General features: G+C 38.1%; 2 protein-coding genes across 2 annotated transcripts in view; both read left to right on the top strand.

The window, feature by feature from the left end:
* Positions 1-11,048: 11,048 nt before the first annotated feature.
* LOC103524988 lies at positions 11,049-23,242 on the top strand. Its single transcript, XM_026820228.1, has 4 exons — positions 11,049-11,147; positions 13,909-14,029; positions 22,424-22,649; positions 23,027-23,242. The coding sequence occupies exons 1-4, from the start codon at positions 11,126-11,128 to the stop codon at positions 23,240-23,242; spliced, it is 585 nt and encodes a 194-aa protein (XP_026676029.1). The 5' UTR covers positions 11,049-11,125.
* LOC103524977 (puratrophin-1) overlaps positions 23,194-24,967 on the top strand; it is an 81,507-nt gene continuing 79,733 nt past the window's right edge. Inside the window, exon 1 of the mRNA XM_008490021.2 lies at positions 23,194-23,268. The gene's annotated coding sequence lies outside the window, so the exon portion shown is untranslated. The remainder of the gene's footprint in view (positions 23,269-24,967) is intronic.

Here is a 24,967-nt window from a genome sequence, read left to right as displayed (position 1 = left end):
CAAACAAACCGCGAATACCGCGAACAAACCGCGAATACTGCGCACAAACCGCGAATACCGCGCACAAACCGCGGATACCGCGAACAAACCGCGGATACCGCGAACAAACCGCGGATACCGCGAACAAACCGCGGATACCGCGAACAAACCGCGGATACCGCGAACAAACCGCGGATACCGCGAACAAACCGCGGATACCGCGAACAAACCGCGGATACCGCGAACAAACCGCGGATACCGCGAACAAACCGCGGATACCGCGAACAAACCGCGGATACCGCGAACAAACCGCGGATACCGCGAACAAACCGCGGATACCGCGAACAAACCGCGGATACCGCGAACAAACCGCGGATACCGCGATAAAAGCACAGATACCGCGAATAAAATGCGGATACTAAAACTAACTCTAAATAACTTAAAAGGAAACAATGTAACTTCTATCTAAATAGCCACAGAGGAATCTCCAAACCCATGGTCCAAATGTAGGAGAAATCTCCCCTCAACCCCCTACATTTCCCCTGATCCCCTACTTTCATTTTTGGTAGTAGGGGGTTAAGGGGAGTTTTCTTCAGACCTAGATTTTTTTCAGAGCTCATTCTCTCTTCTGCTTTCAGGTTGGAAGGTTCTCCTTTCCTGATCTCTCTCCCTCTCTGTGATATCTCCAAATAACTCAACATGTTGGTCAATATGTATTAGAAAACAACTGAAAACAATAGAAGAACTTTTTAGGGCAAACAGTGGATATGACAAAAATGCTTTCAGATGCAATTCATTCCATACAATGCTGAGAAGCATTGTGATCATGTATATCCGGTGTATATTTATGAATGAACGCGTATTACACTACTGTGCTTTGAAGCATAACGGGTGATAAATGACACCATGGACACTCCCGTAAAACCATCAAAACAACTGATAGTTGGCTAACGAGGCAGGGAGGAATTCTCGAAATCCACCATAAGTGTTTCCGCACTTAATACGTGTACTTTCGTCTTCTTGACATGGTTCGGGACAAGTTAATCGCAATTAGTATCCTCCGTTTTTTCTTCTTTTTGTATCTCTTGTAAAAAAAAGGAAGAAAGAATGATGAGATGTTTTACGTGTAAACACCTCATCTCATTTCTTATTTGTAAAGAGAGAGAAATAAAAAAATCCCCGAAGTTAATCTCGGCACAGGAGGACCAGAGGAGGCGAAACATAAAAAAAGCGAAGAATATAAAATGAGCTTCAGCTTCCCCTTTTGTTTTTTGTTGATCAACAAGAAAGAGGAGGAGAATAAGAAAGAAGAGAAGGAAAATAAGAAGTAAGAAGAAGAAGAAGAAGAAGAAGAAGAAGAAGAAGGAGGAGGAGGAGGAGGAGGAGGAGGAGGAGGAGAAAAAGGAGAAGACGAATGAAGAAGAATAATAAATAAATTTTCATAGGTATCTTGGAACCGTTTAACATAAATTAGGTACCTATACTTGCCTAAAAAGCCTAAAAATCAAAATCCAATTTTGGCCTTATCTGGAGATCTCTGTGTGTTTTTGCGTCAAGTATGAATATTTATTAAAAATGTTCCTCGATCAATACACTACGCCAATTTTTATTGCATCAACGAGACTCGAAACGCCAACCTTCAGATCCAAAGCCCACCGTGCTACCCATCAGCTTATTACTCTTTTTTTAGGAGGTTTGACAGAGGGAACTGTAACTGCTAAGGTCTTATCGTCCCGAAATCGAAGAGAGAAGGAAGACAGGATAGGAGAAAGTCAGCCTTTCCGAGAACGAACATTATCCCATTAGGATAAAATCCGCCCCGGGTGGGAATCGAACCCGCGGCCTAGCCCTTACAAGGCAGCTCATCACTCTACTGAGAATGGCTCATCAGAATCGGAGAAATCGTTCGAAAATTTTCACGGTGCAAAATAATAGACAGACGAAATTAAACAAAATTGGCGAGTTAAAACTTACAACTCCTGCCGCCAATTTGAATACAATGGATTCGCGTAAAACGAAGTAGAAAACTTCCACTATTTACGGTATTTGGCTCACCAGACTGGGTTGTAATATTTTTAATAGACATAAGCTACCAATTTGGAAAGCTGAGAATATGAGCTTTCTAATGATGTAGGTTTGAATTTTTTCCCTTTTCATATGTCGATTTTTACTGTACTATTATTGGACTTTTTTTAAACGTTTTTATCATTACATTGTATGTCATCAACCGAAATCGACCTTTTTACAATGAATATATTTCTGTGATGTTTATATTGTTATTAACTATTTTTTGTGGATTTTTTCTTCATTTTCTCTTTTTTTTTTTTCTCTTAAAGCTTAGTTTCTTTTTGATCTAAAATTTTTTAGTTCTTTTAGGTATTTATTTTACGTAATTGTGTATTTTCAGTTTTAAAGCCTCATTTATTAAAGTCAAAAATAATATTTTGACATAGTGATGGATTCTGACGTAACATTGTGAAGATTCATCTTAACTAAAGAAGAACACACGTAACTTTTACACTTCACATCAGATGAAGAGTAAAAGTTATTGGTCATGAATTTGGTCACATGGGCACACAAGATTTTTCCTTTCTAAAAAAAGTTTTCTTGTTATAAAAGAGGATGAAAAAGTATTTCTACCTAAATAGAATTTTCTTTTCAATTGAAATACATAGGAACCTTTTTCTTCCCAAGCCTTGCTTCCCCCGTTATCATCCCAGGGGAGTTAACCCTGCCCATTAATCTTTTCTAATTATATTGTGCTGTCCTTTGGAACTTGCAAACTGGAAAATAACACTTGGAAGAAGAAGAAGAGGAGGAGGATTAGGAGGAGAAGAAGACTAAAAAAGAAGAAGAAGAGGAAGAAGAAAACGAAGGAGAAGAGGAGGGGGAGAAGAAGAAGAAGAAGACGAACATGAAGAAGAAGAAGAAGAAGAAGAAGAAGAAGAAGAAGAAGAAGAAGAAGAAGAAGAAGGTTAAAAAAGGAAAAGAGAAAAAAAGGAGATTGTCGCTGGACAGAAAAGAAACAGAATCAATTGTTCTTGACAAATTGTAAATAGACTTTTATAATAAATGATGGAGTTCTCGGAACGGCTGGCTTTCTCCTATCCTATCTTCTCTTCGATTTCAACTGCTAAGGTCTTAACAGGATAGAAAGTCAGACGTTCCAAGAACGAACCTCATCTGTTTTGGATGAAATGGGCTTTGAGCACACGCTTGACCCTTAACTAGGCTAGCTTGAGGCATACATGCTCGTTTCCCACTAAATATACTACGTAAAATTTTCCGACTTGACTTGGACTCGAACCACCAACTTCCAGATCCAGAGTTCACCGCGCTAACCACTACACTACTGTGGAAGGCCTGTTTGTGTCTACTATACAATGTGTAGGTACAATAAATGTACAATACTACGATGGGATAAATGGACAATATGGCCATCTCTGCACTGTGTACATATATTGTCAACGCCTATAAGTTTCATATTGTGGGGGGGTACAGAATAGCTCCCTGGGTGTTATTAATGTGCTTCTTCCCTCTAACTTTATGTTCCCAAATGCCCCAGTAGAGGTCCATTATTTGTTAATTTATTACTGGAGGCTCTGGCAACATAGGAGAGGCTCTGGCAACACTGTAGAGACAAACTTTCTCTTATACGTTTATAATGTTCATACCTCTAAGGAAAATAATATATGGAGGAGGAGAAGAAGAGGAAGAGAGAGCGAAAGAAAGAGAGAGAGAGAGGGAAAGAAAGAGAGAGAAGTAAAGGAGAGAGAAGGAGATGAGAGGGGAGAAAAAGAAGGAGGAATTAAGAGAAACCGAGAGAAATAGAGAAGAATAGGGCTAGAAAGAAAAAAGAAAGGGGAGGAGAGAGAGAAGAAATCCTGGAAAATAGAAGAAAACATTGTCCTTCTTATTTGACTCAAATCTATTATCTCTAGCATAGTAAAGTTATGGTCGCAGAAAATATTTCAGTCCCCTAAGGCGTTTTTGGTTCTGTGAACTATACCCGTTAGAGGCATTTTTTCGAGCTCTTCAAATCACTGAATAACTGAAGCTTTTGTAGGTTAGTCACTTTACTTCTTTTCTATCAATAACAAGCTGGGTCCGTCCCTCCGGGAATTTTTTAGCCCGTAGTTTATTCGATCGTGATTAAAGAAAATCAGTACTTATGTACCTACCTAATTTGTTTAATATTCAGTTTATTATTATTCTTGATTTGATTTTTCGATTTTACTTTCATGTAATGATTTAAAATCAAGACTAGAGCCCGTTCTCCCTTTATTCCCAATATAAGGTTCAAGTCACCCATCCATTTATTGGCCTTCCTCGGCGTAGCTTAACATAGGTAACGCTAAAACCGGTCTTAAATGATCGACTGAAGTGTTATCCAAAACTTTCTCGCTTTGAGTTCATAGGTCGTCGCGACAAATTTCAAGATCAGACCTCATTTGTGTGAGAAAATGTGAAAAAAAGTACATAGGTACTGATCGAATAAACTACGGGCTAAATAATTCCCGGAGGGACGGGCCCAGCTTGTTATTTGACTTTCAAAGGTAAAATGTAAACCAGTTGCCTCTAATTCTTTAACAAGCTGGGTCCGTCCCTCCGGGAATTTTTTAGGCCGTAGTTTATTCGATCGTGGTTAAAGAATACCTTTGTACCTACCTAATTTGTTTAATATTCAGTTTATTATCATTCTTGATTTGATTTTTTGATTTTACTTTCATGTAATGATTTAAAATCAAGACTAGAGCCCGTTCTCCCTTTATTCCCAATATAAGGTTCAAGTCACCCATCCATTTATTGGCCTTGCTCGGCGTAGCTTAACATAGATGACGCTGAAACCGGTCTTAAATTAACGACTGAAGTGTTATCTAAAACTTACTCTCTTTGAGTTCATAGGTCGTCGCGACAAATTTCAAGATTAGAGCTCATAATTATGTGTGAGAAAATGTGAAAAAATCCCCCAAAAACCAGTTTTTTTGTTTTTTTGGCTTTATGGTTTTCTGGACAAAATTTGCACCACCACTTTCGTGTCCCTGGTAAAAAGACCTTTAATTTGATATATAGGTTGGATAAGTCCTTCTATGGGGACAGACAGACCTACCGACAGACAGACCGACCGACCGACTGACAGACACCGAAGCGAATACAATAGTCCGTCCCTTATACCTTTTAATTACTATTGTAATAATAAAGGAAGGACGGACTAAAAACCTGCAGGCCCCCCTTGTTCACCTGCACCAACCCCCTGTTCTCCCAAAAGTCCCAAAGGAAAGGTATTTCTCCCACTACCACTTATCCCTAAGAGAAGCTCCCTGTTCTCCCAAAAGTCCCAAAGGAAAGGTATTTCTCCCACTACCACTTATCCCTAAGAAAACCCCCCCCCCCCCATCTCTCACATGTCAAGAAAGTGTCGCCTGCGCTAGGGGGGTTAGAGACATTGAGGGGGAGGGGGTGTTCCCAAATTGCCCAAATTCACCTTTCGACATGCTTCATCCCTGTTGTCAGCCTGTCAGCTTCAATTCTTTTCTATACGCTTCAATACTTTACCCTTAAGAAGAGAAAAGATAATTCCATTTTACTGCAGTACTAAGCGCGAACAGAACCACCTGTAGCATTCCTACTACCCATTATGTAGGTAATATGTAACTATGTAAGTTCGAACACAATATGTAACTATGTAAGTTCTAACAACCTTTAGCATAACTACTACCTATTGTACTATGTACAATTGCATATTATGTACTGAGTGCAAACAGAACGACCTTTGGATGAACGACCTTTATGAGTGGATGTCCTTCGCAATCAGCCTTTGCTATTTTTTTAGCAAGGGAAATTACAGGCCGGTATCCTCCCTGTTTAAAATCCCCCAGCCAGATCATTATCTACGTAAAGATATCTACACTAAAAGGTTAGTCCACTTGTGAAAATCCTTAGAGCTCATTACCTACCTATTTACAACTAGAAATGTAGTAATGTACCTACCTACCGGTTTTGATTTTATTTTGTACGCAATGAGCAACGTAGATATGTGTGTACCTAATTCTAATGGTGGATTTCACCAATGACGTAATGAGAGATTTCAGTAATGGGAGAATTTTTACAATCCAAAAAGGATTTGGTAGTGATCAATTTTTGTCGATGGTGGGATTCGAACCCGGGACCTTCTGCATGGCAAGCAAGCGCGTTACCACTGGACCAACCGTGCCCCCAATATGCCTCTGATCCGTGTGGGGTACCTTCCCCAAACGCCCAAACCTGGTATTGTAGGTACCTTGGGTGTTCCCCACGGATAACACACCCTTTTGTCAGTATTTAGACACCTTGAATAAAACTATTTAAGTACCTACTTAATCAAAATATCACTTCGGAACGAACAGACCAAAAGTACCTAGGTACGTAAAAAAGAAAGAAAGAAAAAAAAAAAAAACTTACCTAATTAACTTCACTTTATTCCTAAATAATTTCACACTTTAATAAAATTAAATGTTTTAAATAAAAACTTGAATCACGTGCCACACCTTTTAATAAAATCACAAGTTCGACTGACATGGACTAAACCAACCGACTGACTATACAGAACTGAAAGAAGGAGGAGGAGGAGGAGGAGGAGGAGGAGGAGGAGAAAAAGGAGAAGACGAATGAAGAAGAATAATAAATAAATTTTCATAGGTATCTTGGAACCGTTTAACATAAATTAGGTACCTATACTTGCCTAAAAAGCCTAAAAATCAAAATCCAATTTTGGCCTTATCTGGAGATCTCTGTGTGTTTTTGCGTCAAGTATGAATATTTATTAAAAATGTTCCTCGATCAATACACTACGCCAATTTTTATTGCATCAACGAGACTCGAAACGCCAACCTTCAGATCCAAAGCCCACCGTGCTACCCATCAGCTTATTACTCTTTTTTTAGGAGGTTTGACAGAGGGAACTGTAACTGCTAAGGTCTTATCGTCCCGAAATCGAAGAGAGAAGGAAGACAGGATAGGAGAAAGTCAGCCTTTCCGAGAACGAACATTATCCCATTAGGATAAAATCCGCCCCGGGTGGGAATCGAACCCGCGGCCTAGCCCTTACAAGGCAGCTCATCACTCTACTGAGAATGGCTCATCAGAATCGGAGAAATCGTTCGAAAATTTTCACGGTGCAAAATAATAGACAGACGAAATTAAACAAAATTGGCGAGTTAAAACTTACAACTCCTTTCGTTCGTTCAAAACGTTTGTTTGCTAAGCAGAAGGTCCGGGGTTCGATCCCCACCATCGCGCATGGACAAAATTTGCACTCGTATTTTGATTGCAAATATTTCAACGGGCTTCCTGCAGGTGTTCTCGTGTTGACCCAGGACCTAAGTAAATGGGAAGAATTGTTCCCCTTCTCGTCCATCTGATGACATCAGGCATACTACGAGATGGGGATGCTACGACACAGACCACACCACATGCGTGCTATCCTACTATCAAAAGCCGAAAAGCTACACAAACTTTCAACACACAAAAAAAGAGGCAAATGTATGCAAATTGTGTAAACAGACACCAACGTAAAAAAAAAAGGTGAAACCCATTTCCATTGCTTTTGAAATAGGAATACGAGTACATTCAGGTAGGTACCTACTTAAAATAAAAATCTGGTGTGAACATCACACGACTTTCCTTATCCTATTGAATGATGCTTATTTTGGGTGTTCTTGTTCTTATACCCTAACTTTTACAATATCACTAACCGTTTAGTCGGTATAGCTGAAAACCACGAAAAACGGTCGAAAACCGCCAACCACAGCACCTATCTCAACCAAACGTTTTGAGTTGCATCCTTGCCATATTTGTGAACTACATACAAAATTTCAAGTCTCTAGCTCATATCCTTCCCGAGATATTGTTAAATTACACCGAAAACCGCATCAAAAAGCGGTAAAATGCCGCCATCCGTTGCACCGATTTTAACCAAAAGTTTCGTGTCGCATCCTTGTCACATTTGACATCTACATACAAAAATTTCAAGTCTCTAGCTCTTACCGTTCTAGAGATATTTTGTTTACAGACAGACGGACAGAAGGACAGACACACACACGGACCAATGGCTAAAACTTTGAATTTAGGCTCTAGGGACCTCAAAACGTGTTTTTGCACTAAAAACTGACCATCGAAAATTTGACCCGATTACATTACTATAGGACAAGGAAAGTAAAAATGAATCAAATATTCAACAGGAATAAAATGTATGTGCCTAGGTCTGTAAATAGAAAAAAGCGCGCTTTTTATTTTTTTACCTTTTCAGGCATTTTTCTGGCTAGGCACGAGTTGCGTCCCGGACGATTTTTTCTTTGAAGAGGATTGAAGAGAGGTACGAATTACGTCCTACAGACGATTTTCTTTAAAAAGACGCGAATTGCGTCCTTTTTGTATGCTACCTAACCTGTTACATGAGAATGTTGCTAATATCAGTCGCGCTTGGATGATGTTTCAAAGTCATAGAGCAGGAAAAATGAGGACCAACGGAATTTTTCTTTTTCTTCTACGACTTCTAGATCCCGAGATAAAGCGATTTAAAAAATACCGGTAAATCGTGAACTTTGACGTCACGGCATACGCTCTTGGATTCCCATGTAAAAATTATCTAGTGATTTAGAAGGTAAAATATTGTGCCTCTTGTTGGTTGTTGGTCTATTGTCGCTTGTTTTTTTGGGAAGTGCGTGAGGAATGTGTAAAGCACCTTGGAACATTATTGTTTCTACAATCCGGCCGATTAAACTATGGTTAATTGGTAGAAAATTAATTCAAAATAGATCAGTTGCGCTTGGGTGATGCTTCAAAGTCATAGAGCAGGAAAAATGAGGACCAACGAAATTTTTCTTTTTCTTCAACGACTTCTAGATCCCCGTCATAGAGCAGGAAAAATGAGGACCAACGAAATTTTTCTTTTTCTTCAACGACTTCTAGATCCCCAGATAAATCGATTAAAAAAATGTCAGTAAATCGTGAACTTTGACGTCACGGCATACGCTCCCGTAGGCGATGACGTCACATCAAATGTCCCGAGCAAAGCTCCCTCGCAGGCAACGCATTAATGTGTTTGTGCGCATACGTTTCTGCGCAGTTCTTTCTGCTCCTCCGCTAGCGCGCTTGCATAGTGGCGCTACCTAACGGACGAAAAAAACAACTGCGTAAAGTCTGACGTCACACATATTTGAACTCTTTCATTAGAACGGAAAATAAAAATTGAATTTTCGACCTTTTACAGTTATTTTTTCGGAGTTTTGACCTCAGATTTAGATTTCTCTTTAACTTTTTACATAGGAATCGACCATTCATTTATAAATTTTACCTATTTGCAACTCTTCCATTGTATGTACCATATAAATTTTACCTATTTGCAACTGCTCCATTAACCAGCTCCTTTGGTTATTTTCTATGGAATATCGCGACGGTCTACTGTGGTTCGATCCGTTCTAAATTTATCGTCATCATTCATAACCAGCAAAAACAATCTCTTGCCATTTTTACATGATTCTTCTTAACTTGAGATCTCTTTCTTCTCTTTTAGACATAGATTTATCCATGGACTTCTTGTACTTAGGCAATGAAGACTTGCACTTGGGCTTTGAAATGTCATCCTACTGTGCCTGATACTGGATAGATTCTGGAAAATACATACATACATATGTAGTTTTTCAACATCTCACGATTTGGCTTCCAAGTCTAAATTGCAACAAGAAAAGTTGATTTTTCCGGACTTTATATTCTGGATCCATACTTGAACGCCATCATACCAGGATTAGCAATGTAGAAATTCTAAACGTACATTTTCATGAGTTCATGTAGGGTAGTCCATAATCTCTTCTGAATCCTAAGCAATCTCAAACAATTGTCTTGTCCTTCACTTCTCATGCAAATAACACTAACACAATTCGTCCAAATCTCGTCAAATAAGAAGCACCAGTTATGTACATATACATTGAGAGATAGGTCAGTACTCTTGATAGGGACTAAATGAAGTACGCAAAGAACGAAGAGCTTAGTGAACACCGGGCAAAGAGTTGTTATTTAATAAAATTTCCTATTACATTAGACTTTAGAGACTTAAGAACTCGGAATAACGGGAGTCCTGGGTTATTATTGTTATTATGAAATTAGATTAATAGAATTAGCGCAATTACCAGAACTAACGTTTTATTCAGGGAAAAAGTGCAGTTTTTGCTGTGCATAGAGACTTGTGTTTCTCTCGAGAAATGTGTATAATTTATTTCTACAACTCTAATGGTTTCCGTGGTCATTTGTATGTTACTATCGTGTGTACTTCGGTGTATGTTCTTTAGTTTCTTTCTGAAACAATTCAAACATGATTTTGATCTTGTGTGTTGGCTATCGTCACAAAGCGGCAAAGGTTTTTAGTCCGTCCTTCCTTTATTAAATTACAATAGTAATAATAAAAGATATAGGGACGGACTAATGTATTCGCTTCGGTTTCGCTTTTTCTCCCCCCCCCCCCCCCCCCCCCTTTTAACCGTGTATTTTGTTGAATTTAAAATTCTGTGTCATGTCATTTTTGAGGAAAATTTGAACATCAAAACGACATATTGATCACAGTAAAGCTGTCCACGAAGATTCTCCTAATCGACCTGTAGATTGTTACATGTCTTGTAGACTAGTGATTAGGTTTAATTCAAATCTATGAACTGCAAGTGTAGCTATTCAAGTAGTCACTGCTATAATATCTTATATGTATGCTGTTGCAAGTCAAAACCGTATCTTAGCCTTTTGCATTAACAGGTGAATTTCTTCTTTGATGTCGGAATCTCCGAAATGAATCTTCTCTGGAGCAACTTGGGATTTCGTTTCGGTGTTCTAGCGCTAGCCTATACGTTTTAACCTGAGAGGTCTTCACTTGTTGATTTAATTTCTAGAATGTAAGCATCTTCTTGTAACTATCCAGTCACATTAGTATTAGATTAGTAGTTAACTAGTCACTTGTAAATTTTAATCGGTATTAAAATGCCTTCTATGCCTGCCTATTCAGACTTCTGCTTGCTTTGATGATACTTGCATTAATGCATTGTGATCTTTTGTTTCAGGAGCGAGAAAACTGGATGACTTCAAATCGCCCACCTCAATATCAGAAATCCCGGAAAATCTGCTCATGTCTGGAATACACTTTCCTGGTAAGTACTTCTGTTTCCACTGTTTTGATAATATTTCCCGATATTTCTGGGGAGTGGAGAATGATAAATAGATTCGTATTAAATAATTTTATAATATAGTAGTTATTTTCTATTACTTCTATTCTCAAGAATGTAAAAGAGGAAACTAATCGCGACTTAAACGTTTCGAACTTTGACCTCTTCAGTTACCTTGCCAGGCATCTCAGTGACCGCTAGCAAGCGCTGGAACTAAGGGCACTTTGGAGCTTTAGACCTATATATCTACCGAGTAAGAGAGAGAAACCTGCGATTTTCACAACTGTCAGATGGTTGTCACAATTAGGTCCAAAAATAACAAGGTTGAAATTTGACCGCGGCAGTGTCCTCTCTTGATGTTAACTTTCACAGGATTTCTGATGTTTGATGAGACCTCCAAGATCCAAAATGGTTATAGGTTCCTCTGTCACGATCAACCTTCCCGAGACCTTCCCAGTATCCAGATATCATGTTATGAGAGCATGGACGATCTTCACCTGGCACCCACTTTGGTGCAACACCTTACATCCAGCTCCCATTATAGTCAACACCTAATGGTCTCCTATAACCTTTGTGATATGCACTTGTCAATTCGCCACGACCAATTATGAGCCAATTGGACGCGGACTTTTACTTTTGTTTCCCTTTCCTTTAACAATAATGGACCGATAACATGTTATGATAGTCGGAGTGTTAGTGTTAGGTTCATGGAGGTATGTTACATATTATTTGCTCTGAGAATGGTTCTCCAATGGTCAGCTTTAAACCTTGGTGGCTTTTATGGTAAAGTTCTTTATGACCAAGCGAATAAACAAAAGGTCTCTCTTCTTGGTGTGTTTCTGATCCTTGTACCTTATCAATACTTGCCACTTTTACTCACCCGATCAATTTGAAATTTTGCCCATTTACATACCTAATTATGACATACGCTCGAGGTCGATTTTCCTTCTTTGACGCTTTATGAAAAGAAGGCGTATTTTTCTGGTCCAATTTACATCGAAGTTTGAAATGTGTTTTGTCAACTTCATGTCCCATCTGTTTAGTTGTGTACATCATAATTTATTATGACCTGTAGTATTGAAGCTATTCCGAAATCGTTCTATTCACAAAATGAAGAAGGAGGAAGAAAGAAGCAGGTTGAAATTGAATTTCGATCTGGTCTCCCAATTAGGAGGTATCTCGTATCTACAAATAAAATTGAAAAAATCCCAAACTTGTTTTGATTTACTTCTTCCAATTCCAAGTAGGTTAGGCCATTCATTAAGCGGTACTAGTTCTTTATTGTTTGACTTAACCTGTTGGAAGGTCTTGTGCAAAAATTTGGCTCTCTAAATATGCTCTTCGTCAGAATGCGCATAGAAGTAGCTCCAATAACAAAAAAATAAAAATAAAAAAAAAAAGTTTAACTTTCTGATATCATCCATACCCACCCAAATCCTTTCCATTAAGAACATTTATTTATCAATTTTGTAATTCAATGTTTGAAATTGTCATTTCGATGTGACATATGTACGTGGAGACTTGGAGAGTAACAGCTAATGAACGGGTTAAAATAAAATACTTTTAATTTCAGCTATTGCAAAATTAAAAGTGAAAACAAAATCTCCATTCAGATATGTAGATGTACGTTGTTGTAGCATTGAAATCTCAAACAACTTTTGCTTTTGTTCTTTGCGGCAGTCCGGTCCGTAGCCGCGATATTTCGAAATCTGAAAGTGATTCTCTTCTGGCGAATGATGACGTATGTGCCTCGGATGTGTCAAACTTGAGCCATAACTTTCAACCTCTAATAGGTTTAATAGCTTTTGCTTTCTGATGTGCGTTTGATTTACGGATGAGTATGTGAGATTCTTCATCGGACTCGTCCAGGTATCATCATTAACCTCAATTGTCTTTTGTACTTTGATAACATGATAACACTAGAAAAGAAGTGGGACCGGACGGGGTACCTTTTAAAGATTTTCAAATTAGCACCAATGAATTCGAAGAGAGTGTACCGAAACATTTGAATCATTTGATTAGTTTCATTAGTACTTCAATGATAGGGAGAAGATAGTCTATCTTTCTGATAAAAATTACAAACTCAAGTTCAATGTTTATTATGTCTGACTAATTGTTAAATTAAAAACGGTTATCAAGCGCTCAAGTAGGTTTATCTAATTCCTTGTTTATTTCATTCTCAGATTCAAACGGCTCGTTATTTGTACGCTTACAGGCATGAGGTTGTTCAAAATTTCTTAATTGACGTGTGTGGCGATGTACAGGTTCTCACTCAGCTTTTTAATGGAAGTTCGTGAGAAATATCAAGCTGCCAGAGTCAAGAAGTTTGCACAAATTTGCCAAATTCATAATAGCCCAGGTTAACTTCGCTGTTTAACATGGTGTCAGCTTTCTTTTGAACCTCAGCGGCCAGCCCCCCGCATGACTTCTGAATGTTGTGATGAGTGTAACTTAAATATGCTTAATACACCTTGTTTGGGAGCCGGAAAGTTTAGTATTCAAGTTTAGGTCTAGTGAAGGATTCTTTTAATCTAGTGAGAAGACTTAATTTAGTAGTGTGTACTGTGTAACATAAGTACGAGACTTTATTTCTGAGCTGGATACGATTCTCGATTTTGGTCTCGGACATTAGATTGAATGGTTTCATCCTTTTTGGGAGTGGGGGGGGGACTTCAGACTCCAAATTAGCCAAATATAATCTCTACTTATCAGAATTTTCTAAAGGCTTCTTTCTCATTTGTTTCAGGTATCCACGACACCAGTGGACGTTCAGTGATAGTGTACGATGCAGCAACAGTCGCCAAATCCTGTCTAGACCCGGCTGACATCGGGAAAGTCATTCTCTACTATGTGTCGCTTCCTGTCAGGTAAGCCATCAGCCATCACTTTTGTTATCCATTAACTTGTTGCCAGGTGCATTAAATGGACCAATATAAGGATAAATCGTATCCATGTACGTACTCGTACATGGTTTGTATCCGGATGAGTAATCATCTGACCAATCTTGTGCTGCTGACTTTTTCCCCCCATCACTCAGACTGGGTGAGGTTAATATGAGGAGGCGGGTAGCTTGTCACCAAACGAAGGTAAAGTCCCTATCACCAATAACAGTAATAACCTTAGCAGTTATGTTATGCAGTTGTGTGGTTATTCCTGGAATTCCCTTATTACTGACTCTAAAATGAAATCTGCAGTTGTGGAGTTATTCCTTTGATTCCCTTATCACTGACTCCTAAATATTCATCCTATAGTTTCTCATATTGTAATCTTCTCGTCCTTCTTATCACCTAATGAATAACAGGTAAGAATTGTAAGGAGGGACTGTCACGGAGTTATCTTGTTTTGAGATCTGTACATGTTCAGTGAGTGGGAGGTACTCTCTGGAGTGAATATGGAATTTCTCATGTAGAAATTCTAAACGTACATTTTCATGAGTTCATGTAGGGTAGTCCATAATCTCTTCTGAATCCTAAGCAATCTCAAACAATTGTTTTGTCCTTCACTTCTCATGCAAATAACACAAACACAATTCGTCCAAATCTCGTCAAATATAAAGCACCAGTTATGTACATATACATTGAGAGATAGGTCAGTACTCTTGATAGGGACTAAATGAAGTACGCAAAGAACGAAGAGCTTAGTGAACACCGGGCAAAGAGTTGTTATTTAATAAAATTTCCTATTACATTAGACTTTAGAGACTTAAGAACTCGGAATAACGGGAGTCCTGGGTTATTATTGTTATTATGAAATTAGATTAATAGAATTAGCGCAATTACCAGAACTAACGTTTTATTCAGGGAAAAAGTGCAGTTTTTGCTGTGCATAGAGACTTGTGTTTCTCTCGAGAAATGTGTATAATTTATTTCTACAACTCTAATGGTTTCCGTGGTCATTTGTATGTTACTATCGTGTGTACTTCGGTGTATGTTCTTTAGTTTCTTTCTGAAACAATTCAAACATGATTTTGATCTTGTGTGTTGGCTATCGTCACAAAGCGGCAAAGGTTTTTAGTCCGTCCTTCCTTTATTAAATTACAATAGTAATAATAAAAGATATAGGGACGGACTAATGTATTCGCTTCGGTTTCGTCTGTCTGTCTGTGTGTGGTGTGTCTGACCCCATAGAAGGACTTATCCAAACCTGGTCGACCTATATATCAAATTAAAGGTCTTTCTACCAGGAACACGAAAGTGGTGGTGCAAATTTGGTCCAGAAAACCAAAAGACCAAAAAGCCAAAAAAAAAAAAAAAAAAAAAACTGGTTTTGGGGGTATTTTTTTCCACACAAATGAGCTCTGATCTCGAAATTTGGCCTTTTTCTCCCCCCCCCCCCCCCCCCCCCTTTTAACCGTGTATTTTGTTGAATTTAAAATTCTGTGTCATGTCATTTTTGAGGAAAATTTGAACATCAAAACGACATATTGATCACAGTAAAGCTGTCCACGAAGATTCTCCTAATCGACCTGTAGATTGTTACATGTCTTGTAGACTAGTGATTAGGTTTAATTCAAATCTATGAACTGCAAGTGTAGCTATTCAAGTAGTCACTGCTATAATATCTTATATGTATGCTGTTGCAAGTCAAAACCGTATCTTAGCCTTTTGCATTAACAGGTGAATTTCTTCTTTGATGTCGGAATCTCCGAAATGAATCTTCTCTGGAGCAACTTGGGATTTCGTTTCGGTGTTCTAGCGCTAGCCTATACGTTTTAACCTGAGAGGTCTTCACTTGTTGATTTAATTTCTAGAATGTAAGCATCTTCTTGTAACTATCCAGTCACATTAGTATTAGATTAGTAGTTAACTAGTCACTTGTAAATTTTAATCGGTATTAAAATGCCTTCTATGCCTGCCTATTCAGACTTCTGCTTGCTTTGATGATACTTGCATTAATGCATTGTGATCTTTTGTTTCAGGAGCGAGAAAACTGGATGACTTCAAATCGCCCACCTCAATATCAGAAATCCCGGAAAATCTGCTCATGTCTGGAATACACTTTCCTGGTAAGTACTTCTGTTTCCACTGTTTTGATAATATTTCCCGATATTTCTGGGGAGTGGAGAATGATAAATAGATTCGTATTAAATAATTTTATAATATAGTAGTTATTTTCTATTACTTCTATTCTCAAGAATGTAAAAGAGGAAACTAATCGCGACTTAAACGTTTCGAACTTTGACCTCTTCAGTTACCTTGCCAGGCATCTCAGTGACCGCTAGCAAGCGCTGGAACTAAGGGCACTTTGGAGCTTTAGACCTATATATCTACCGAGTAAGAGAGAGAAACCTGCGATTTTCACAACTGTCAGATGGTTGTCACAATTAGGTCCAAAAATGACAAGGTTGAAATATATTTCCCGATATTTCTGGGGAGTGGAGAATGATAAATAGATTCGTATTAAATAATTTTATAATATAGTAGTTATTTTCTATTACTTTTACTCTCAAGAATGTAAAAGAGGAAACTAATCGCGACTTAAACGTTTCGAACTTTGACCTCTTCAGTTGCCTTGCCAGGCATCTCAGTGACCGCTAGCAAGCGCTGGAACTAAGGGCACTTTGGAGCTTTAGACCTACATATCTACCGAGTAAGAGAGAGAGACCTGCGATTTTCACAACTGTCAGATGGTTGTCACAATTAGGTCCAAAAACGACAAGGTTGAAAATTGACCGCGGCAGTGTCCTCTCTTGATGTTAACTTTCACAGGATTTCTGATGTTTGATGAGACCTCCAAGATCCAAAATGGTTATACATAGGTTCCTCTGTCACGATCAACCTTCCCGAGACCTTCCCAGTATCCAGATATCATGTAATGAGAGCATGGACGATCTTCAGAGATCTTCACCTGGCACCCACTTTGGTGCAACACCTTACACACTTTCTATTAGTCACCAAAAAATTTCCTAATGGTCAAAAGTTTCAGATAATAGACCATCTATTAACGACACAATTATGTATGTACATTGTACATAATGGGAGCTGGAATTTGCATTCACAGCTCCACTCTCAAACGAAACAGTTTCATTTATTGGCAGTCAAGTGTCAAGTTCACTCCATATACTCGCAGCTATGGGAGTATAGTTTTCAAGTTTAGCCTGTGGTTTCTCAAGTAGACCAGCAGCGTTCTCTGTGGCGACTCTACTAGACCACAGAGGTCAGACTTTTAAGCCCTAATACCTCCATAATAATTAAATTAAAAAGCCTTGCCGTGCGAGGGCCCGGTGTTTCTAGCAGAGAATAATTTTTATTACCCTATTTAAAGTTTTATTATTTTAATGACCGGGATCGTAATGCGGACGCTTCGTCCACATTTGAAGACGAATTTGCGGGAATTTTAACAAGCTTTCTAGATTATTCTGATCAGGAGTTATCGGTTCTTTTTGAAATCCCGCCAGTTTCTAAAAATAAAAAAAAACTATTGGTTACTACTTACTGTATTCCCTAATCCGATGATTTTATTGACTTTGAAATAGAATTCAGAGACACATTAAAAAGAAATCAAAAGTTATACCATATGCTAATTGCAAATTACATTGCGAATTGCGAAGCCTCATGCAGATTTGGTCATCCCGGTAGCCCTTGGTCGACTCTCTTTTCTCTAGATTTCTTTTCCTTGGCATTCCGAACTTCTGTACGATGAATGGTGTGTACGAGGCTTCCAAAGCTTTGTTACCGGTTCTTTTTGAAATCCCGCCAGTTTCTAAAAATAACAAAAAAAAAAAACTATTGGTTACTACTTACTGTATTCCCTAATCCGATAATATTATTGATTTTGAAATAGAATTCAGAGACACATTGAAAAGAAATCAAAAGTTATACCATATGCCAGTTGCAAATTACATTGCGAATTGCGAAGCCTCATGCAGATTTGGTCATCACGGTAGCCCTTGGTCGACTCTCTATTCTCTAGATTTCTTTTCCTTGGCATTCCGAACTTCTGTACGATGAATGGTGTGTACGAGGCTTCCAAAGCTTTGTTATGAGTGCTGAAAGTTGCATGCCAATCATTACTGCGTCTAGAAGTCTGCAAGTAGATGGGGGATTAGCGATATTTTAATGATTTCAAATAAAAGGTTCTGTTGAAATCCAGTGCTTAATCATTCCTGTACTAGAGAGGAATGTATGTGTCTATCTTGTGGTAAAAATATGGTAAGAGTCCAGAGTTTGTCTAATTATATCCAGAGTGTGTTTCTAATAATATGGAAGAGTTATTCAACGTCTTATTTATTTATGCTAAATCTTACATGGAGGTCTATACAAACATTATTATTACTTTACGTGGTCTTCCACTATTCACATCTATTAGACAAAATGTCAGCAAATTTCAAAATCAAATGCTCGATTTCTTTGAACTCAGTTCGATTTATTTGAAGTCAAACATAATTATGTAGATACATCCTATCAGTGATGGGAAAGAAAACCAAGTCAAAGTTGCTGGATTGGTGATGGTGTGGTACTCATTCTGATTGTTTCGGTCTCATTCACCTAATAGCCGAGAACTACTTGATAATTATCACAGTCCTCATTCTTTATATCAACTAGAACTGAAATAATGCACCATTTCCATGCATATGCATATTGGATGCAAGTCTCTTATGCACAGACATACACTCTATTACTCACTATTTGTATAATTACGGCTATTCTCTCATCATCAGCAGAATAGTCTTTATAAAGGATATCCGTACAGAAATAATAACCAGGTAAACTCCATATGGTAACAAATACCATATAGCGAGAATGTTATTAATTATGATGCTTGTTCGAAAATTCTCACGTTTGCCAAGTCTTCCAGGTTTTGAGACACACATTTGAAAGCTCATTTCTTAGAAAAAATCCAAGTTGTAATAAAGGTGTCGAAGTGAGACTCAAGGTAGAAACACACTACCATCACACCAAGTCATGTGAGCTCATGGGGAGTCAGAAAGATGTAGTTCAAAGTTTTCCCCGTAATATTGTAATTAAGTTCGTTCAGAACAGCTAAACTACTATCACGTCAGTTTCCATCCATTGAATGTATTTCTACCTACCCTGGAAGGATAGAGAGAGAGAGAGGGAAGGAGGGAGAGAGAAAGAGAGGGAATATGTTACAAGACGTCCTCCCCTTCTATCAGCTTGTTGAGGGCTGTCGGCAAAAGTGCCCTAAGGTATCAAACGGATTAACTTTTGAAAATATCATAAAACTACAAAAGTTTCATGTATAGGTAAACTTCGTCTGATTATACTAAAGTTTTAAGACTCCCGAGTCAATTAAGTTTGGATAGGTACTAAAGAATGTTTAAATGGAACCATAAAATAGAGAATAGAGTGTAGCGGCACCTAAAGGCACTAGCCTAGGTCCACGAAAGGTGACGACCGAGTTGCCTATAATCCCCACTTGACATGGTAGCCCAAATATGAAGCTAGTGGAATCTAGTCGCGCTTCCACTACCGGTTGTCAGTAGTGGAATTGAAAGTGATCTAGAAATCAGAGAATCCCCGAGCTAATTAAGAAAACAATGAAAGGAAAAAGAGTTGGCTTTGAAAGTCATTTGGTCAAACATGTTTGAGACTGGAACTCTGACCAACCAGAGATGACCGTGACTTGGTTTCCGGGAATTCGGATACAATAACCTGTCATGTACTCGTCATATTACTTTTGTGTACTTCTTGTACAGGGTACAGCGAAACCTATTGTCTGCCTGCTCATTTGAAGCTATGAGTTTTTAGAAAACAAAAGTGAAAAGAACAAGTACAAATTTGAATAGTTACATAAAATTTACATGATGTTGATGTATTATAGGCAAAAGCAGCTTGAATTTTTTCTCCGTCAACATAACACTAAATTTCACTTTCATTTCGGACTCAGATGTTCCGAGAGTAAACAAGCCCAATGAACGGTGGGTGGTGCATATCAAACATTCTTCATTTACCTCACTTACAAAGCCTTGCCGATATTATCAAATCTTCGTTAATATCTATGCTCTTTTATTAATTATTTAAAAGAAATTTCAATTTGTTAATATTTGACAGTTACAAATCGTTGCAAAGTTAAAAGTTTGAGACCCGGCGAGTATTGGAAGTACTATCGCTTTACTGACATGGAGTTTGTAATGTTACTTGCTCAGAAATGAGTGAAACTTGCTTGCCTCGGAAGAAGAGCTTTGGAAAGATGCAATGTACTCGTCAAGCTAGAAAAAAAAGCCTCGTGTGGAAAATACCAACTTGTCTCCAAGACATTTATAAAATCACATGTCAGTTTTCTTCAGTACAAACTCTAACGCAACTAAACGTTCCTGCGTAATCAGCTCATTTGGAAGATCTAATTCAAGATAGCTTTCTTGAATTTCTTGTGAAACTGAAGAGAGATTCAGGTAGACTTGGTAACCCCGAGTCAAGAGTGAAACCAAATAATTCCAAATGTATCAAGCGGAAATCAAAGTAATTTTGAAGTTATAGGTAGTTTGACAAAGAAATTTCAATTTGTTAATATTTGACAGTTACAAATCGTTGCAAAGTTAAAAGTTTGAGACCCGGCGAGTATTGGAAGTACTATCACTTTACTGACATGGAGATTGTAATGTTACTTACTCAGAAATAAGTGAAACTTGCTTGCCTCGGAAGAAGAGCTTTGGAAAGATGCAATGTACTCGTCACTTTTATCGTTTAAACTTTGGCAAGCTAAAGAAAAGCCTCGTGTGGAAAATACCAACTTGTCTCCAAGACATTTATAAAATCACATGTCAGTCAACCTTGCTTTTCTTCAGTACAAACTCTAACGCAATTAAACGTTCCTGCGTAATGGTAGACTAGTAGGTGTAAGGAGAAATAGGGTCCAGGATTCATATTGATTGTGAACTCTGTCCAGTCAAAAGTTACAAGCTACCATGGGGATTTTAGGGCAATTAGGATGCACTGTACTGGTAGTTTGACTTTCAGCATTTCAGTTCCAACTCTGTACTTTAATCCCGGTGCAGTAGACTAGTAGGTGTAAGGAGAAATAGGGTCCAGGATTCATATTGATTGTGAACTCTGTCCAGTCAAAAGTTACAAGCTACCATGGGGGTTTTAGGGCAATTAGGATGCACTGTACTACATTCGGAGCAACTCTGTAGACAAAAAGCTCGTGATTCCAATTAGGAGATGAAATTCAGAACAGAAAACTTGAAACAACTGATTTGTAAACAAAACATGTAAAGTGATTTGTAAACATTTTAGGAACACATCCTGCGTCTTGAACTATGCATTTTTTGTTCACCATTTTGTTTTCGTACCAGTCAGTGTACTTCTTCTGAAAAAAAAAAAGAAAATTTTATTGTTTTAATGGTTCTAAACCAACATGAATTAAACCAGGTAGAATGAGACAAAAATGGAAAATAATAAGCACTTGTAGGTAATTTTGGTGACGCATTAGGTCACATGGGTTATTTCCATTTAGTGGTAAACAAAATAATGGTCCATATGATGTTGGTGCAGTAATTTTGGTGACGCATTAGGTCACATGGGTTATTTCCATTTAGTGGTAAACAAAATAATGGTCCATATGATGTTGGTGCATACCAATTTACCAAATATGAAGAGATGACTAATATTGACTCTCTGATTTTGGGTCCTACATACTCCCATACATAAGAACCCAAGGTATCCAAATTGAATTGTAAACAATGCATTTCTCAACGAAATATTCTATGAATCTTCAGCAAATGTGAACATCATGGTCACGATGAAAGTGAATTTAATGTTTCGACAAAAAAAGAAAGAAGTTCTAGTGAAACATAAATATTACGAGAGAAAGAACAATGGAGAAACCAGGGGATTAGATGGAAACACACATGAGGATTAAGGTTTAGGTGACAGCCAAAGTGATCTATGTGAGATTTCGATCGTTAGGTGAGAGTGAATCTTGGTGCTGTTGAGTAAACAATGTCTTATCGAATGTAAAATAGAACAATACGAGTAAACCTCACTATAAGTTTCTGAAATGTGTTACTCCTACTCCTTATGAGTGTTGATTGAACTGTTCATGACTATGTGATTGAACTGTTCATGACCATGTAATTGAACAAGTTCTTCCTGATAATAATTATTTTTGCAGTTCGTAAACACTCTTATGAATCAAATCTGTCTTTCTTCGTAATTAGGAAATACGTGTAGAAAATTTTCTTGGTTTTCTGAGGTGATATGAAGGAAATTTCTACCGTAGACCGAACTAGTTTCTTCTTAACACCTCAAGAAACCACACACAGCAAATGTTAACATTTATTTTCTTTCCATTTGCAGACCGGAAAGGACCAAGCATGGCGTGACGCTGTTAGTCCTGTCAGGACTGCCTGGAGACTCCACCTATGACCATCTGGACAGGGCGCTCCTGTTTTTGGAGTCCAAAGTCCACATCGCCTCTCTTCTGGTGTGGAGGAAGATATCTTCGGGACCTCGAGTTACCGAGGCTCATCGACAAAGACTGCAAAGATCCAACTCAAATGTGTTACCAAATTCCAAAATCGAGGTAATTACCACGTCATCGCGCAGCTGAAGACTTTATGGTCGCCTTTAAATTCTGGATACCTATTAAACATCAGCTTCTGTAAGCGTAAATACGTACAGATTTTCCCAAATCCAAGGAACACATTTTTTCAAGACACTTTATATTAAACTCAACCAAAAACAGAGCTTCTATTGAACTCAACCAAAAACAGAGCTTCTATTGAACTCAACCAAAAACTGATCAAAAACCCTCTCTGAGGTGTTGGTTTGAGTTTGCTTTGGTACCATGGAAGTATGGGAAATATTCGTACAAAAATTTATTGCAAGTTGAGAATTGGTATAGCCTTTTTATTTTCAGTTTTACGTGAGAGTAAAAATTTTTCATCTTTCTGTTTTCAGTACCATGTGTTAGACGACATCGATGGACTCCGGCATTTTCTAGACGAAGAACAAACCCCAGCAGAGTGTGGGGGACCCACCTCACATGACCAGCTAGAGTGGGTCGAGTTCTATAAGGTAAGACATTTGAGCGGATATCCCCTAGGACCTAGGAATAGGAATTGGAGCAGCTGTGTCAAAAGAGGAAGGAGAAAATACGCGAACAGCAGAGACTGAAAGCTTTGCACACGGAAACTACAGAGGTAAGTGTGAAAGAACAACCACACTCACTTGTTACTTTGTAGAAACCTACTTGAATTGAACAATTAACAAATTAGCTCATAAATTAATTCTAGGGACAATAATTATCGACATAATCCGATTCCGATTTATGGTCGTTTGGAATTACAATGGATAAGGTGGGTACTTAACATTATGTACATGCTAATGGCTTCCCATAATAATTCACGTTGATATATTTTTATTGTCAGTGGACATTAATATGGCACTTGTACCAACAGTAGCACTCAGCTAATGCAGTAAACGCAGAATAGGAATTCTTTGACTAATATACGGTGCTTCAAATGATGAGATTGTATCAACATAGTCCCAATTTTGTTTCTGATGATAAAGACTGAGGTGTGTTCTAAGCTATTACTCAATAGCCTGCATATGTTGAAAACAATACACTGAGAAAGAGGAGAACTATTTTGAACATGTGGAATTTTATTATTTCTTATCAGATTGACAAACTTGTCTCGGATAGCAGCAGAAATAACTTTCCTCATTATCGTTCCACGTATCCGAACTATGCCACTGCATGTGGGTAATTTGAATACACAATTAAATGCATTCCATGCCGTTCACAACTAATTTCTCCTATTATAATAGTTGATTATTCACGCTGAGGAGAGTTTTAATTTGTCCAAGATTTATCTCCCGACTCGGAAGAACCTCACAATGTCCAGTTTTCCGTGAGAATTGTCCATTTAAGCCACGGAGTCTCAGAGATGTACATAAATATTTTTATGTAAACATTTGTTTCTTTGAAAATTTATCGTTGAATCTATAATATGGAATTTATCGTAGAAATGTCTTCCCTTTATTTCTTCATTGATTGTGGACTTGTGAGAGAACCTTTTTTCCTATTTCCTGCACTCCGCAGGGTATCTGAATGCCACCTGTCGTCTAGAACTCAGGGCTAGCTCTCCACGAATAGACCATTCTCTCTAGAAGTTCTCAGTGTCTTAGCACCCCCTGCTAAGTCTACAAATGTCCTAGGCACGGTGTTTTGTGTGTTTATTGCGTCATTAATATTGATTTGATCACTTCCAGGTAATTTTACGCGTACAGTTGTCTGCTTACTGCTTCGTGAGAATTGCAGTCAAGTTCATTGGTCAAATGCAGTCAACTCCTAACAGCCTCCTTATCAATTTACCAAAGGGTTCATTAGGCCATTGAGATTTGCAAAAAGTAAAAACTGACTGGTTAGTTTTGCTCAAATATGAGTATTTTGATGAAAATCCTTCAATTCTTATTGGTAGATTCTTAAAAAGTACTTGGAATTTTTCAATTAAAGAATATTTCCTCTACCTCGGGATTCTTCTGCACCTACCTCGAATAGAAAAGATTATCTTGGAAGATATGAGATCCAGCACCAGCTTATATATTTCTTTAACTAGGAGGTATTTTCTGTGTTGTTTCAAATAGATTTTCGTTTTCAAAATGACCCCCTCAGACCCGACTACTAATTGCTATTTCTTCACATTTATCTTGTGTTTGGGGTTTTCACTTTGGTGCTGGTTGAACCATGTCGGCTCCTCCTAAACGCATTTATCTCGTCTCGTAAGCACTGTTCACAAGGTATACCGACGGTTTATCTTATTTTGAAACAAGGGTAAAGAACCTCTGAGAGCTGCATAAATTATCTATCAATTATACCGTTTAGAGAACAACTTCGAG

The sequence above is a fragment of the Diaphorina citri genome, unplaced genomic scaffold (assembly GCF_000475195.1).
Source record: "Diaphorina citri unplaced genomic scaffold, Diaci psyllid genome assembly version 1.1 scaffold130, whole genome shotgun sequence".
Lineage (NCBI taxonomy): Eukaryota > Metazoa > Arthropoda > Insecta > Hemiptera > Psyllidae > Diaphorina > Diaphorina citri.
The sequence above is the reverse complement of the archived record's forward strand: the minus strand, read 5'-3'. Positions and strand labels throughout refer to the sequence as shown.

Excerpts from the sequence above, each read along its gene's own strand:
- LOC103524988 (XM_026820228.1), top strand. The coding sequence starts at position 11,126 with ATGTCTGGAATACACTTTCCTG. Across the intron at positions 14,030-22,423 it reads TATGTGTCGCTTCCTGTCAG|ACCGGAAAGGACCAAGCATG; the intron begins GTAAGCCATCAG and ends TTCCATTTGCAG. Across the intron at positions 22,650-23,026 it reads TACCAAATTCCAAAATCGAG|TACCATGTGTTAGACGACAT; the intron begins GTAATTACCACG and ends TTCTGTTTTCAG.